Here is a 17,061-nt window from a genome sequence, read left to right on the forward strand (position 1 = left end):
CCAGAAAGAGAGAAAAAAATCTTCAATATAAGCTCAGGGGTAAGTCTAGGGCTATTTGTTCAGACGTTCCACTTTGTTGTTCCCTCTAGTTTGGTCCAGTCACTTAGAGCATACACTCAGAATGAAATAAAAATCAGCTTATCCTTATCTGGAGACGAAATTGATTATAAAAATACAGGCAGCAAGTAAACAAGATTTAAGGGCAAGTGATGTCAGCTTGCCAGCCAGCAGTAAGCAGAGAAAGGGGGAAGGAGAAGAGAGGGGATAAATTCACCTGGTCCCAGTGTAACAGCAAATTCTATCCAGGCAGATTACTCCTTAAGCAGGTCAGTGAGCCAGACAAAAGTCCAACTGCTCATGATTACATTTAGTTTGAGATGGCAGCATATTTCCTTCCAAATAGGTTGGCTGTTGGTACTGGGGCATGTCTGCACATCCCTAAGCCCCTGTCCTCTCCCCTGGGTTCAAAAACTCCCCATAAACCCTTGTCCCACAGAAACCTCCCATGATCCCTCCATCCCTCTTCCAGCTGAGAAAAACTATCCTAACCATCAGCCCCTTTGCCAGTATTTGTAACAACAAAAATGACTCTGCAAGGTAGATAGCACAAATATTATTTCCCCATTTTACAGATAAGGAAACTGTGAGTAGAAGTTAAGGGATGTACCCAGCGTCACATAGCTAGTGTCATGGCTAGTATTTGACCACAGGTGTACTAAATTGAGCCCACTGTTCTTTCCATTAAACTAATCTGTATCTTCTATGTCAATAGCTATCCTTAAGGAATCACAACATTTTACAGTGCTTTACTGCATAAAGTACTTTCTTCCCAGGTTGATGAGATAGGAAATATCAGTATTATTATCCATTTTTATAATGGCCAACACTGAAGACTAAAGAGGATTAAGTTTCTTACCCATAGTCACATAGCTAGATAAGTACAGAACCAAGACTCAAATTCAGGACAGAAGGACCCCGGTCCCTTGATGTCAAGTCTAGTGTTTTCTTTTTCTTTCTTTCTTTTCTTTTGTTTTCGGTGGCAATCGGTATTAAGTGACTTGCCCAGGGTCACACAGCTAGTAAATGTCAAGTGTCTGAGGCTGGATTTGAACTCAGGTCCTCCTGACTCCAAGGCCAGAGCTCTATCCACTGTGCCATCTAGCTGCCCCTAGTTTTGACCATGTTTTCTTGACCATAGTACACTACTTCTCTGGGTTAGTTAAATAATTAACAGTTAGTCTTTGGAAAGCGTTATTCCCTTTTTTGAACTTAATCAATGTATTTGCCTAACTGACTGACCTAGAGCTCCATACTCCCTATGTACACAATACGTACATCTGTAAATCTTATAAACATTTTTGAGCACATATGTGAATGTTTACTGCTCTCCACAACTCCCACCCCCACCCCAATCCCCCAGTCAAAGGCAGCTGCAATATGTTATTATTGCACATTATTCTCCTATACTTAGTATAATGATCAGTCCAGTAAATGTTGTCGATGACAGTGACGGCTGAATGCAAGCCTATAATCCCCTGTAGGGTACTAGACTACAGTGGCCTGCTCAGTGAATGCTAGTTGATAGAAATGATGCTAAGGCTCAAATCTATGCCAAGATCAAATCTCTTTTCTTCCTCAGAAAGCTTTCTTTCCTTTGCTTGGAAAATGATCTATTCTTCTATGAAAGGTGGCAGTAATGCATTCTACCAAACATGCTTTATGAATTTTTTATCCGAACTTTCATAGTCTCTAACACTGACATAAAGCCTTTGTTATTCTTTCTAACGTTAGTCCTAAAATTGATCGGCACAAATTCTCTAAACAAAAGGAGAAAAGGTTTTGCATGCTTAGCGTTAACTCGACATAGGTCTCTATATTAGAATGATTTTTTTTGGTTAAATTTCAAGAGACTTCACAATAGAATTTGAAAATCTAAAACATGCCATACATGCAAACGCCACTGGCATGTTTGATGCCCACAATGGAAGAAAGGTGGTTAGCTGTATCTGAAGGAAAAATATTGGATTTTGTTTGTAAATTACCCTTTGGGACTTACTAATAGGGCAGTTCAGTGGCACAGCAGATAGAGCACCAGGCTTGGGATCAAGAACACCTGGACTGAAATCCAGCCTCAGACACTTTCTAGTTGTATGACCCTAGGCAAATCACTTAACTCTGCCTCAGTTTCCTCATCTGTACAATGAGGTGGAGAAGGAAATGGCAAACCACTCCTGTATTTTTGCCAAGGAAACCCCAAATGGGGTTGTAAAGAATTGGACTCAACTGAACCACAACACTAAGCAACAGCTTCAAGCTTTTACATACAGGACATGGGATTAGGTATGTGGTAATTTTAGTCTGAAGACAACACTGTCAGTTGTTATTCATCTGATTGGGTGTGGCTGAAAAATTCTTAAACAAAAGTCCTTTCCCCACCTTATACATATTAAGACTGTCCTTTGGCTTGAATGCCACTATTGTTTGTAGGGTCTGTCCACCAGTTAATACAACTGTGTTCCAACTTGCCATCTTGCTTACAGTTGCTTAATGTCAGTGTGATCTTGTGGAAAGTGTATTGGCCTACCAAAGGAATGTGTGTGTGTGTGTGTGTGTGTGTGTGTGTGTGTGTTGGGGGGGGGATGTGAAAATGGATGGGAAATATTTTGAAAAATAGATCTACAAGTACTAGGTATTATTTGTTTTCTAGCAGAACACAGCCATATTATATTATTTGAGATTGCATTTCAGCACCTACCTTCTTTTTTTTTTTTGGCAGACCTTTGATTTCATTTGTATAGGGTACTCCCAGTGAGGTAACTCCCTTCACCAATTCAGATCAATACTTTTTCTGTGACTTATAGTCTTACAGTATTCCCTGGGAGCACTTAGAGGTCGAGTGACTTTAGTGATAGCTTTCAGACGTCATTCCAGTGGACACCTTGGGTTTTATGTAGTACAGTATGAGTACATAATCTCACTCTCCTACCACCATTCCCCAACTAATTATGAATCCATTGTATTTAATAATTTTTGCAAAATGGTTAATAATTTCCATACTGACATGTTCTCTACCATATAACTAGGTCATGGGAGGTAGGTGTGCAAGGGTCATTAGGCAGGTATTAGACCTATTAGACCAGGTAGAGCTTATGGGATCAAATTGATAGGGGAGTATTCAAAATCAGACACTGAAGGTCAAGAATTGAAAAACATTATAGATGTGTTCTGAGAGCTATCCAAATCTAATATCTCTAGCAATTCTCAGTAATGTACAATGGTATTTATTGGCTATTGAGTTGAGCTTCCTAGAAGTCCAAAAGCACAATTTTATAACAGGTTTTTTTATGCATGATTCAAATAATCAACAAGCCTTTATTGAAAGTTCACCAGGCACAGTGCCAGGCAGTAAGGATACATGTAAAAAAAAAAAAAAAGAGACAGTTGTCACCTTCAAGGATCTTGCATTCTGCTGGGGATATGCAACAGATTTTGAGATGGGTAGAAGATATATATTTTTTAAAAATACAACGTGCTGGCAGGGGGAAAGAAGAGGAGAGATATAATATCTGGGGAGATAAAGAAAGGCCTAAAAGGCAGCGGCACTTGAGCCCTGAAGGGATCTAGGAGCTCCAATAGCCAGAGGTGGGAGGGAAAATATTCCAAGAATGGGGGACGGCCTATGCAATGGCATGAAGGGGGAAATAGTTGTGTATGGAGGAACAGTCAGTAAGTTAGCTTTGGCAGAAATACAGAGTTTGTGAGGAAGAGTAATGGATGATCAGCCTAGAAAGACAAACCATAATCAGAAGAATCTGAAGTCACGAAGAACTCGAAAATCCAAAAGAAGGAGTTCACAGTTTATCTTAGAGGTGATATGGATTGACTGAAGCTTCAATGGCAGCAGAGCGATGGGGGTCAAAGTGCTTTAGGAATTTCAACATGGCAGCTGTGTGGAAGATATACTAGAAGGGGACACTGGATTCAGGGAGGACAAATTTGGAGGTTCTATTTTTAATGATCCAGAAAGGAAGGGAGGAGGGCCTGAACTATGGGTAATAAACTACATGATTGAACAGAAGGATCCCTTTTGCAAGATGTAAGAGATGTGCTGGAGTAGAATGGACAAGACTCGGAAACATGCTGTATATGTCAAGTTAGTGAGTGAAGAGCCAAGAATGTTTCTTAGGTTGTGGAACCAAGTGCCTAAAAGAATAGAGATACTTGAATATGGCTGCATTCAGTGAGTCAGTTAACAAACATTTATTAAGCACCTAACATCTTCTAGGCACTGTGCTAAGTTCTGGGTCTACAAATAAGAAAAAGAAAGACAGTGCCTGCCCTCAAGGGGCTTACAGTCTAATTGAGGGAACATAATACATAAGAGGAAACTGAAAAGAGGGTGAATGGAAAGGGTCACCAGAGAGAGATTACCTGGCACAGGGGCATGATGTTAATGGAGTTGAAGCTAATCAGAGCAGCCAATGGAAAATGCTGCATAGAATATATTAAAGACAACAGGATTCACATCTGCTTGCCTTTATTGGTAAGAAATATATTGGTTATGATAACATCAGTTCTGATAAGAGTAGTTGTGTCTTAGATCTTTTGGCAAGCAAACCTTCTAGTGGTTGCCCTTAATCATGCATGCCAGTGAGATCCATGGTTCACTGAAAAGTTAAGGAATAATACAATGTAGAGCTTTCAGTGTTGTTGTCTACTGTCTTGCTGGGTCATGAAAGGCAGGAAGACAAGGGTCATTCAGCAGCTTGAGGGATTAGGCATGTAGACCCAGGGTTAGACCTTGAAATAGGTCAGGAGTCCAAGAAGTCTCGCAGGTGAAAGGAACAGGCAAGTATCAACTGTCAGAACCAGACATGCCATGGGTTGAGGGATTAATGACAGCTTTCGAACATTAGGTGGTAGAAGTGAAAGTAGCAAGCAGAAACTCTGGATGAGCTGATCTTACCGAAGTGCCTTTTTTTTTTTTTTTTTGCATTTACATCTTTCTGGATTTATATATGAGCAGCCTTGGATCAACAGGTGTGCAGATGTGGCCAAAGGAAAAGTCAGAGGGAGACCCTATTCCAGACTTTCTCTCTCACCATACACATCAAACCAGTTGCCAAGTCTTACCAATTGTATTTCTAAAACATGGCTTTTATCTGTCCTCTTCTTTCCACTCACATGTCCACCATGCAAGCTGAGATTCTCATTTCTTACCAGGGCTATTATTGCAATGGGCTCTTTATTGACAGCCTGTGTCTGGACTCTCCCTTCTCCAAATGATCCTCCATGTAGATTCCAACTGATATTCCTAAAGCACAGACAGGTGTGACCATGCTACTCTTCTGTTCAGTAAACTCCAGTGTCTATTACTTTAAAGATCAAATGCAACCTCCTCTACCAGACACATAAAACTTTTTACAATTTGACTCTAACCTATCTTTCCATATTTATTATACTCTACTCCCTTTTGTGAACTTTATGATCTAGCCAAATTGATCTTCTTGCTGTCCCCTGTAGTCTATCTCCTGCCTCTGTGTTTTGCAGTCTGTCCCTTATGCCCAGAATACATTCATTCCCTCCTCACCTCTGTTAGAATCCATTTCCATCAAAGCTCAGTTAAAGTAGCACTTCCTACATGAAGCTTTTTATTTTCCCCATCCTAGAAGTCAGCACCCTGTGTACCCTCAGTGATATTGAATATCATTTGTTTATATTTGTTAAACTCCCCAGTAGAGCATAAGCCTCTTGAAAGCAATGACTATTTCATTTACATCTTTGATGCAGAGCAAGGCATAATCTCCATTAATGAAGAGAAAGTCCCATACCAATGGGCTTTGGGACTGGGGTTAATTTTTTTTCCCTCAGCACCAAGTACAAAGCTTGGCATACAGTAGGCACTTCATAAATGTTTGCTGATTATTAGATTGACTGGATCAGAGGTAGAAGGGTCAGGTGAATCACTACTGGGGATGAACTGTCCCAACTAGCTTTTCCCTATACAACAACAACAACAACAACAACAAAATAACATTAGATTTAACAGGAACTTTATAAATCATTTAGTCCAACCCATCAGTAAATGCAGGAATCTCTAAAGCTTAAGTGTTTCCAGTGGTAGGGAGGTCACTGAATCAAACAAGCCAGGCTATTTCATTTTCCTTTTCTCTCTCCATTTCATCTCTGCAGTCAGGGAACTGGCTTCCTTCAAATCCCAGCTAAAATCCTACCTTGAACAAGAAACCTTTCCCCAGCATCCTTAATACTAATGCCTTCTTTTTATTTTTTTCAATTTATCCTGTATATATCTTGTTTGTACATAATATCTCCCCCAATTGAGAACAGAGAGTGGGGACTGTTTTTGGTTATTGTTTTTTGCTTTCTTTGTATGCATGTGTCCAGCATAAAAGACATCAACAAATGCTCTTTTAAAAAAAAATTTTGGGGGGTGAGGCAATTGGGGTTGACTTGCCCAGAGTCACACATCTAGTAAGCGTCAAGTGTCTGGTCTGAGACCTGATTTGAACTCAAGTCCTCCTGACTCCAGGGCCAGTGCTCTATCCACACTCTATCCTAGCTGCCCCCTATACTTGTTTTTGTTGTTGCTGTTGTTGACTGGACATCTTCAGATGTTAGAAGTCCCTTGTACTGAGCTAAAATCTGCCATCCCACACAGAATCAGCACACTAAGAAATCATGAGAGGAGACCAAGATGGTAGGCCCAGCTCTTCTAACTGTCTGGATGAGCTTGGGCAAGTGACCTTACCTTCTTCAGTTTGCTCATCTGCAATACACAGAAGTTGCTAGTAGATTATATTCAAGATTCTTTCTACTTCTAACATTCCATTATTTTCTTTTGAGGAAACCCCTCCCACCAATTCAGATCTATAATTTGTGCGTGTGAACACATAAGTATGTACATATGCACTCATATGTGTACATACTTGTGATACACACGTTTGTATATCACAATCTACACATACGTACGCATGCGTTTACACAATGTGTACCCACACATGCAAGTCTCTGTGTACATGCTGTATAGATGCTATCATGTATGTGTATACATCAAATTCGAGGATCGTTGTGGCTATTGTTGAGTTATATCTGACTCTTCATGACCCTGTATGGTTTTGTTTTGTTTTTGGTTTTTTGGGGTTTTTTTTGGCAAAAATACTAGAATAGTTTATCATTTCCTTCACCAGTGGATTAAGACCAATGAAGTTAAGCGACTTGCCCAGGGTCACATAGCTTGTGTGTGTCTGAGGATGGATTTGAACTGAGGTCTTCCTGACTCCAGGGTCAGCACTCTATTCACTGTGCCACTTAACTGTTTCCATACATGTACACACATATGTATGCCTATTGTCATATGTATGTGTATGCCTATTGTCGTATGTATGTGTATTCCTAAGAGAGTTGCCTGGGGTCCTGAGACATTAAATTACTTGCTCAGGGTCCCCTAGCCTGAATGTGAGAGGCAGAACTTGAATTCAGGCAACACTGGTCCAGGGGCCAGTTGCCCATCCGTTGTATTTCACATAAGTGCTTAATAAATGTCTGTTGAAGGTCCAAACTACAACAAATAAAGAACAGCAAAATGAAGATACCAATGTCATGACTTCTCCAATTGGGCTTTAAAACTCATGATCTTCCCTTCTCTATACCTTGGACGCTACACTGACTGTAACGTCAACACACAGTTAAGCTTACTTTTACATCCATGTTTTCTTGCTTCTGTAAGTTTTATTATTGAATCTGAAGACAGTTTACATTAAAATTTTTTTATTTCTTTTACACCTTATTCATTTACCAATATGCCACTCCAGTCCCACTAAACTCTCCAAAAAATAGTTAAGCAAAACCAACAAAATGACAACATTTGCAACATTATCCTCCAATAATGGTCCCATGCCTCTTGAGTAAGAAGAAGAAAGTATGTTTAATCATCTGTTCTTTGGGAGCAACATTGGTTATTGCAATTAATCTGAGTTTTAAAGCTGTTTATTATTACATATTATTTGCATTTGTATTATTTAAGTATAGTCCTTTTGTACACTGTACTCCTTATTCTGCTTCTTTTACCGAGTCCCTCATGTGTATTTCTAGCATTTTTTTGAAAAATAACTTTGGTCTCTGAAAAGTTCCATTTTTAGGACTTTTCAGCCCTGAACTGCTAAAGAAATATCCATAATGATAACTGATACTTATATTGTACTTTAAAGTTAATAACAAATTTAATAAGCATCATATTATTTAATTACATGAGGGTAAATGCATATATTTATTGCCATTTTACATATGAGGAAACTGAGGCTGAAAGTTAAATGTATCTCCCATGGTCATTCAGGTTGTAGTATCAGAGCCAGGACACAATTCTAGGCTTCCCTTGACTCCAGATCTTAGGACTGTTCCTCCTATACCACACAGAGCTTTCTAAAAGTATTTTTCTCAAGAAAAGAGAGAAAAATAAAGCAATCATGGTTAAAAATATGTCCTATGACAACGGGTTGCTACTTTTCTTATTTCTATTAAACTTATCTTCTAGGCTTTCTAATTTAGTATTTTGTTCATTTCTGGGCTTCAAGATTTAAGAAGGATATTGATAACCTGTAGCGTCCAGAGGACAAACAAGATGATGATGGGTCCTGAGCTCCTAACAGATGAGGATGGTTTGGAAGAACTAGGAGTATTTAGTGTAATGAAAAAGAAAAAAGAAAAGAAAAAAAAACCTCATTGGGGATTTCAAGAATTTGAAAGGCAGTCATGTGGAGGGCAGAACCAGGAGCAATGAATGGTCTGAGGTCTTAAAGAGAAATTTAGGCTTGAAGTCAGGACAAACTTCCCAACAATTAGAGCCTCCAACAGTGTAGTGAGTCCCCGCAATCCACTTCCAACCTTCCTTGGAAGCCTTCAAGCAGAAACTGGATCACCACTTGCACGATGACTTGATTGCTTCATGTGTAGTTTAGGATAGCTGCTCAGGTGCCCATTTAACTCCACAATCCCTAGGTTTCGTGAAAATCAAGAGTTTACATTTCTCTCGAAGGCCTAAAAATGATTTTCAGGTTGAGAACTTGTCAATCACATAAATATACTTTGTAAATAGGGTAACTATTACAAGATTAAAGATGAACCTCACTTTCACTTAATAAAACAAAGTTAGTTCATTAGGTGGAATACTATCTAGTTATAGACTTCAAATGAAATTTAATTTTCTGCTGTAAGCACTGCGCCTCTGCTACTGTTATTTTAGTGGTTCCCAGGAATCGGAATCGGAGGCCCCAGAACATGATGTGGAATGCATGCCTACAGAAGTGTACACTCTGGTGGCAAGAATAAGATTAGCCCGGCTGTAAAGGAGAGATTGCTCGGGCCTGAACACATTGTGTGCCCATTTCTGTCAAGATTATGGCAACTTATCTTCTCTAAGAATTGAGAAAAGCAGACTTTCAGAATGAAATGTGCATTTCATCATGCAATACGGGGCGTTTTTTCTACCACATATAGCATTTAGTCCCGGCAAGGCTACGGTGCGAACATTCCTCATTCGAGGAGCAGTGCCCGGGGAGCTTTCTACCCTGCCGCTTGGCAAGCCTGGACAAGCCGAGTGCTGAGTCAGAGCCTCTTCTTCCCCCCTGCCGTGAAGAAGCTTTCTCCCTTGAAAATTCATAAAGCTTCGGAAATGTTTAGAGTCTCCCGAGGGAAGGGGCGGAGGAGCCGGGATGACTGTGGCGGGGAGGAGTCAGGCGCTGCCAAGCCCCGCGGACGGCACACGAAGTGCTCGGAAGACACGGGCAGAGGAGCCTGCCGGGGTTAGCACGGAGCCCCACTCCAAGGCATTGGGCGTGCGGGTGCGGGTGCGAATAACCGTATAGAGCTAGTTCGTGTTCCAGAGGCTTTATTCATTTTAGTTAAACGAAAATGCCCGAGGCGGCTCGGGCCGGAAAACACACGCCAGCAGCAGGCCACCGAGTCTAGGACGCCTCGAGGCCGAGGCCCCATCGGCTCGGAAGCAGTGGATAAAAAACCTGCGAACCCCGGTCCGGAACCCCCGCCCCACTGCCCCGAGCCCCAGCACCTCCCCCAGTCCCGGCCTTTCCCGAGGAAGTGGCAGGGTCGGCTCAGGGCTCTCACATGACCGAGGGGCGGGGCGAGGAGTGGACAGGAAGGAGGCGGAGGGGGGGTGTTACCCCAATGACCGCGAGGGGTGTGTGCGGGTCTTGGGGGAGGGTCATAACTAGGAGAGTTCAGGGGCGTGTAAACTACCCCACCAGACTACGAGAAAAATGTGAGGGAGGGGCCGTTGCCCGGGAACCTCCCGCGCCCCCCCCCACAGCCAAGCACGCGAGCCCCCTCTCATCCTCGCTCGCCGGCCGGCTGGCCTCGCTCCCAACCGGCTTTTCCTTTTCCCACGGCGCGAGGCCATCACGTCCCGAGGCCATCACGTCCCGAGGGCACGCACACCAGACCCTAGAGCTCCTCCTCTCCCCTCCCCCACCCCGTCCTCGGCCCCGGAGGAGGGAGGGGCCGGGAAAAGAGAACCCGGTGACACCGCGCGCTCCCTCCTCCACCCCACCCCGAGCCGAGGCGCGCGCGCGCCCCCGGCAGGCGCCTGCATATTAATGAATGGGGGGGTGGGGTGGGGAAGAGAGCCTCGGCCTCGTGCCCGCGCGTGCCAGGGGGGACGCAATTGTGAGGTGGCTGTGACGCACGTTCCGGGGTTCTTAAGGGGCTGCTGCGGCGGCGCCGGAGCCGGTATCGGGAGGAGGAGGAGGAGGTGGCTGTAAGGGGGGGGAGGGAGGGGGTAAAGACGGTCAACCTCGCTCAGTTACGGTGTGTCTTACTGACCTCCCCCCCTCCCCTCCTCCCTCCAACACACGCTCCCCCAAACCCAGTCCTAGTGGCAGCTCCGGTCCTGTCCCAGGTTTCCTAGGTGGGGCAGGCGAAAGGAAGTGGGGCGGGGCGGTCTATCTCGGCCCTGGTGGGGATCGCCCCCTCTCTTCCCCATTCCCTTCTTCCCCTGTGGCTGTACCTGATAAATGGGGGATTACGGATTCGGGTTACTGCAAACTGCCCCGCTCCGAAGCAGCAGCCCCTGTCCCTTGTTCAGCGGCGGAGCCTACCGACCCTACCCGCCAGTCCCAGTCCCTGCCGTCCCCCAGCTCTCCTCCTCCTTGCCCTTCGCCCCCCTCCCACCGTTGCCTGTCACCGGTTTCTCCCCGGCCTCGACCCCCTCCCAGTTCTCCATCCCCACTGGCAGCGGCGGCTGCAGCAACAGCAGCTCCGCCGCCGCCTCTTCCTCCTCCCCTCTGTTCCTGGCTGCGGCCGCCGCAGCGCACAACCATACCATGCAAGATGAGCTGCTGCTGGGGCTAACACAGCAGCAGCAGCAGCAGCAGCAACTCTCAGGGTCAGGGCTCCCCGAAAAACTCCCCAGCCACCATCCCATCGGCAGCACGAAAGCGGGTGCGACCCACCTCCTCCCCTCCCAGGACTTCAAACAGAGTCTGCACCACCCCTCCTCCTCCTCCTCGTCCTCCTCCTCCTCCACTACCTCCTCCCCCCAGGACTTCAGCAAGCAGCAGCAGCAGCTGAGCAGCCAGGAGAGGAAAGAGTTCAACCCCCCCCACCCTCCCCACCCTCAGGACTTGAAGCAGCAGCAGCCGCCGCCGCTCAACACCCCCGACCAGTACATCTCACAGCAGCAGCAAGAGCAGCAGCTCCAACAGGAGCAGGTCCAGAAACAGCAACAGCAACAGCAACAGCAGCAGTTCAGCCACCCGCGCCACCCGCACCATCGCCACCACCGCCACCCACCGGACTTCCACCACCCCAAGCAGCCACCGGGAGACCACCATCCCCTCCCCCAGCACTACCAGCCCCCGCTTCAGCCCTCGCCGCCCCAAGCCCAGCACCACCACCACGGGGGGGTGGACGGTCTTCGGAAGATCCCGGCGGCGACAGCAGCGACCGCAGCGGCAGCCGGCGAGGGGACCGCCGCCGAGTCCCCCAATGTGGGCTTGGCCACCTCGACGCCGTCTGTGAATCTCCTGCCGGGCTCAAAGCTGCCCCCGTCGATGGAGTCCCCCAACCACCCCTTGCTCAACAGCCCCAGTAACCTCCTGCCAGGCGGGGGGCTCGGGGCCGGCGGCGGCTTCAGCAGTCTGCAGAGCCCGGACCTGCCTCACCCAGGCGGCGGCGGAGGGGGCGGGGGCCCCCCAGCAGCAGCAGGAGCAGCAGGAGGAGGAGGCTCCGCTTCGCCGCCGCCGCTGCCGGGCTTCGGCACCCCCTGGTCCGTGCAGACCTCGTCGCCGCCGCCGCCCCAGCAGCAGCAGCAGCAGCCGCCGCCCCAGCCCCCGCAACCGCAGCCGCCGCCGCCGCCGCCCCAGCCTCCGCAGCCGCAACCGCAGCAGCAGCCGCCCCAGCCTTCGCAGCCGCAGCAGCAGCCACCGCCGGGCTCCTCGGCCGCCACCCCGGGCGGCGGCGGCGGCAGCGGCTGCGGCGGCCCAATCAGCGCCATGCCGCCGCCCAATCCGGAGACGGACAGCAGCTTCTACCCGGGGATTCCGTCGTCGATCAACCCGGCTTTCTTCCAGAGCTTCTCGCCCGTGTCTCCGCACAACCCCTGCGCCGGCATGAGCGTGCCGGGCGGCGGCGGAGGCGGCGGCGGCGGCTTCGGCAGCCCCTTCTCGGCGGCCGCCGTGCCCCCGCCCCCGCCGGCCATGAATTTACCTCAGCAGCCGCCGCCGGCCCCACAGCCGCAGCCCGCGCCCCCGGCCCCGCAGCCGCCGCCGCCTTCGAGCCGGCGCTCGCCTGTCAGCCCGCAGCTCCAGCAGCACCAGGCTGCAGCCGCCGCCTTCCTGCAGCAGAGGAACTCGTACAACCACCACCAGGTACAGGCCGGGCCCGGGCGGGGTCAGCGAGGGTCAGCGGGCCGGGGGCGGGTGGGCGCGGGACCGGCGGCCCGCGGCAAAGCGGCTCGGAGCGCGGAGCCGGGGCGGGCCGGGTCGGGCGGGGGTGCGGGAGACTGAGGCGGCGGGCGGCGGTCTGGGGGAAGAGAGGAAAGGTCAGGAAGTCACGGCGACCGAGGCCGAGGAGAAGCGCTTGCCCAGCAGGGCTAGGGGCGGCGGGGCCCGGGGGACCGGCCCCGGCAGGAGGCGGCCGGCTGGGGAGGCTCGGGGCTCAGGAGGGGCCCCCCGGATTGTGAGCCCTGAAGGACACTTTGAGGTCGACATTGGCTGTACTTGCTCTCCCCACTCCCTCGCAACGCCCTCCAGTTCTTGGGGGGGGCGGGGGGACGTCATTCGGGAGAGAGAAGGTCAGGAACGGCTGCGGGGGCGGGGGGCGTCGAGGGCTACCTGGGCTCTGGCCTCGGCCGAGGGGAGCGGGGAGGGAGGGGGAGAAGGTCAAACGACCTCTGATGTTGATGAGGTGAGTAAGCGGACTGTGAATTGAGAGGCCTTGGGCCGGGCAGGACTCCCCAGACCCTCCCCCGAACCCCTAACAGAAAAGGTGCGGCTGCATGGGAGTGTAAGTGGGGGGGGGGGGGGCGGGGGGGGGTGTGTGTGTGTGTGCGCCTCGAGTGTGGCACACTTGTGTAGACAGACACATGTGTCACACGGTCTGTGAGTGAAGGCGCTGAACATTAGGGGTCAGCCGGCATTAGGGGGCAGGGGGAGCCGGAGGCCGCGTCGGGCCAGGTTGCGGAGCTCCGGGGGTCAGGCCCGAGGCCGGCGCTGCCCGGCTCTGCGCTGCGGCTGCGGGGTGGGTGGGGCCGCTGTCAGCCCGGAGGGGCCTGGGGCGGGGGGTGGAGATGATCTCTTGCCCACTTGTTATCTCTCCAGCCCCGGGCTGGGGAGCGCTGCCCTCGGCTAGTCGGAGTCCTGGAGTAGGGAAGGAGACAAGTGTGGTACTGGGTTAGCTCTGGTTGGAAGTCACGGACATGGCATTTTGAATCCGAAAGGGCTGGCTGTCCCTCGGTCTTTGTCATACACTGGAGGCTGTCAGATGAGTAAAAAAAAAAAAAAAATGGAGTTGTGACAAGCCCACATTGATGAGGAATGATCATTGACCTAGGCAAGATTGTCTGGAGTTGGGTTTCATGTTTACACCTATGTGGTTGTTGTTAAAAACTAGGCGTCCTGCGAAGGGAGCAGATTTCAGAGAATTTTTACCTAAAAGCATTGTAGTGGGGGGGGAGAGTTGGGGGGGGCTTGATATTTAAAAAGAAGAAGAAAAGTGAAATAACACAGGCAGACTGTGTTAAGCTTTTTTCTTTTTTCAAGCAGCATCTTCTAACTGACCTTTAGTGACCCAAGCTTTTTTAATGGCTAACAACTTGTATTAAAATACAAATTAAATTTTTTTGGTCAAGTCATCCTTTGACTATACATAATCTGAATATCTCGGTCAGTTTTTCGTTTCTTTTTCTCATAGATTGGTTAACATGACAGGTGAAGCTTAAAACTAGATTTTCAAACTTTTCTGAAATGTGTGAATCTAGTGACTTCTTACGTTTTTTATATTCGCTAGCTTAAAGGTGTTTTGGTGTCTTTAGTCATAATTCACTAAATGTAGCATTTGTCATTTTTGCAGTGACTAGTATGTATTCTCACTGCCAGTGAATGAGAATAAGGGTGTATGTATAAAAAACTCAAGAGTTGTGAAATCCTATTCTACTTGTCTCAGATTTATGTAACCTTGAGTAAGGCAGGGGATATCTTTGGATCGCTCCCTCCATCTTTTAATCTAGCAGCTTGCCACAGAGAGCTATTACTAGTAGTTATTTATATAAAGCTGTCAGTATGACCGACAAAGTTTTACAGAATATATGCAAGGATTAGTATTTATCAATTATCAACTTTTAAACAGAGTCTACTAAAAGCATGGATTGTGATGGAATATATCAGCTAAAGTTCTCAGGAAACTGCTCTTAAAAGCTGAAAACGGGGACAACATAAGCTAAAGTATGCAGTGTATTATTTAAACCCTCTTTTAATAGAAGAGGAAACTGAGGACCCCAAAAAAATAAGCTATTTGGTACAAATTCACAGAACTAGTTAGTACTTTTTAGCTTTTACACTTTAAACGTTCTGCATGTGTAGTAGATTGGCATTTAAGAATTACAAACTTGAATTACTACACTTGAATACCAGAGACATTTTGTATTACAGTTAACATTAAATGAGGTTTTTTCACCTGTCTTTATAATATCAACTATTCAAGTTTAAAACATTAATTAATCATTGTGGCTTATCTTAAGTTAAAGAAATACTTCTAGTTTTTCAGTGGAACAAAAATGTCATTATATATCTTGAAAATAACTTCTTTGAAAAATAGTATTTTTCTCTAAAAACTGAATAAGAATTGTATTGTTCTCTTCCTCTCAAATAAGCAGCTTTTATAGTATTTTATTATTGCTAACTTAATCTCAGTGGATCCACCTATAGGTAACATCAGACAACTGCTTAGCAATTCTTAAAGTGATAGAATAGCATGGATTTTTTTTTCTTTTTTCTTTTTTTAGTAATTTTTTTTGAATGGTGCTGAATAACATAGCTAGAACTGGAATAAAGGACCTTTTATAGTTGATTGGGAAAATGAAAAAAAAATGCTGCACTTCTTCCAATTCTTCCTCTATCCCAAAGGAAATTTACTCGTGTAACAGAGTAACTCCAAATGTATCATTAGCCATTTTTGTAGTTATGCTACTTTACTTATTTAGACTCAAAGTCTAAAATAGTTGTTATATAGTAAGGGATATTACATTTTCTGACACTCAGAAGACTAATTTTATTTTGAAGAAGTTTATGTGGATAGCAGATTGTGATATTTTAAATCATCCTTTAGGTTTTTTGTTTGAAGATCTCCAATTTGAATTCCATATGGATTCTGAAGCGCATTTTCCTCTCCTTTATCTTTCATTTGTGTTAGTTTCCTTTTATTCCCGAAAGAGTGAAAATTATATGAATCATCTAGTCACAATACCTGTATTTTAGCAGTAGTTATGAAACCTCAGCTTGATTATAATTGTGTTTGTGAAAGATGTCAGAAAGTCACCTACCACTAAGATTTGTTTTTAATGGCAAAATTTCAAGCCTATTAGTTTGCGTCATTTCTAAAATATACAATGTGGCATATGAATCTTTAATAATACTTTAGTCAGTTTAAATAGCCATATATATTTGTTGCAGATTAAAAACTTAAATTACTATAACCTGTTTTGATGTTTCAAAAATAATTTAACCGGATATATTTCCCCAGCCTCTTCTGAAGCAGTCTCCCTGGAGCAACCATCAGAGCAGTGGCTGGAGCACAGGAAGTATGTCGTGGGGAGCAATGCATGGCAGAGATCATCGTAGAACTGGAAATATGGGAATTCCAGGAACTATGAATCAGATCTCTCCTTTGAAGAAACCATTTTCTGGTAATGTCATAGCTCCACCAAAATTTACTCGATCTACTCCATCCCTGACACCTAAATCATGGATTGAAGATAATGTGTTCAGAACAGACAACAACAGTAATACTCTCTTACCCTTACAGGTAAGAATGGTATGTAAATGGAATTATCTCTTATGTTAATTTTTTTGTATTAGCAAATTGGGTAATGATATCCTAAAATTATTAATTGGCTATTCAAGAAAATAAGGTTTTAAAAAGCTTTTGTTTTTAACCCAATTATAGCAAGTATTTAATGAAGGCTAAAATATATGAGTAAACTTTGAGATAAGAATTGAAGTTTCCTTTTTGTAATTAAATGATCTCATAATTCCAGAAAAATTACTGTATATTTGAAAATTCTAATCAAAGCTTTGGCATGGCAATCCAAAGAAGGATCATGCTGTATTTATGGATCAAACAACCACCAGAGTTGACTTCATCTAAAATTGATCTGTATTAAAGTATTCCACAATTGCCATAATTCTTAATATATTTCACTATGACCAGCTGTATGTATGTTAGACTGTACTTAGTGCAGCTGTGTTAATAGCAAAAAGCAACTTCAGGGCTTTTTGCATGGAGTTCACATTTATAGTAGCTGGTTCAGAGTGG

The 17,061-nt window shown here is 45.9% G+C and overlaps 1 protein-coding gene across 4 annotated transcripts in view; it reads left to right on the forward strand.

Annotated features, from left to right (window-relative positions):
• The first annotated feature begins 10,802 nt into the window (after positions 1–10,802).
• Positions 10,803–17,061, forward strand: part of CPEB2 (cytoplasmic polyadenylation element binding protein 2) — an 80,313-nt gene continuing 74,054 nt past the window's right edge. For 2 of the 4 annotated variants that reach the window (XM_027836231.1, XM_027836233.1), the window contains exons 1-2: positions 10,803–12,899; positions 16,270–16,551. In XM_027836231.1, coding sequence (XP_027692032.1) covers positions 11,046–12,899; positions 16,270–16,551 — 2,136 coding nt within the window. In that variant the 5' untranslated portion in view covers positions 10,803–11,045. Of the gene's footprint in view, positions 12,900–16,269; positions 16,561–17,061 lie in introns of all 4 variants that reach the window. The other 2 variants (XM_027836232.1, XM_027836235.1) reach the window with 2 other exon arrangements.

The sequence above is a fragment of the Vombatus ursinus genome, unplaced genomic scaffold (genome assembly GCF_900497805.2).
Source record: "Vombatus ursinus unplaced genomic scaffold, bare-nosed wombat genome assembly UNPS02014818.1, whole genome shotgun sequence".
NCBI classification, from domain to species: Eukaryota; Metazoa; Chordata; class Mammalia; order Diprotodontia; family Vombatidae; genus Vombatus; species Vombatus ursinus.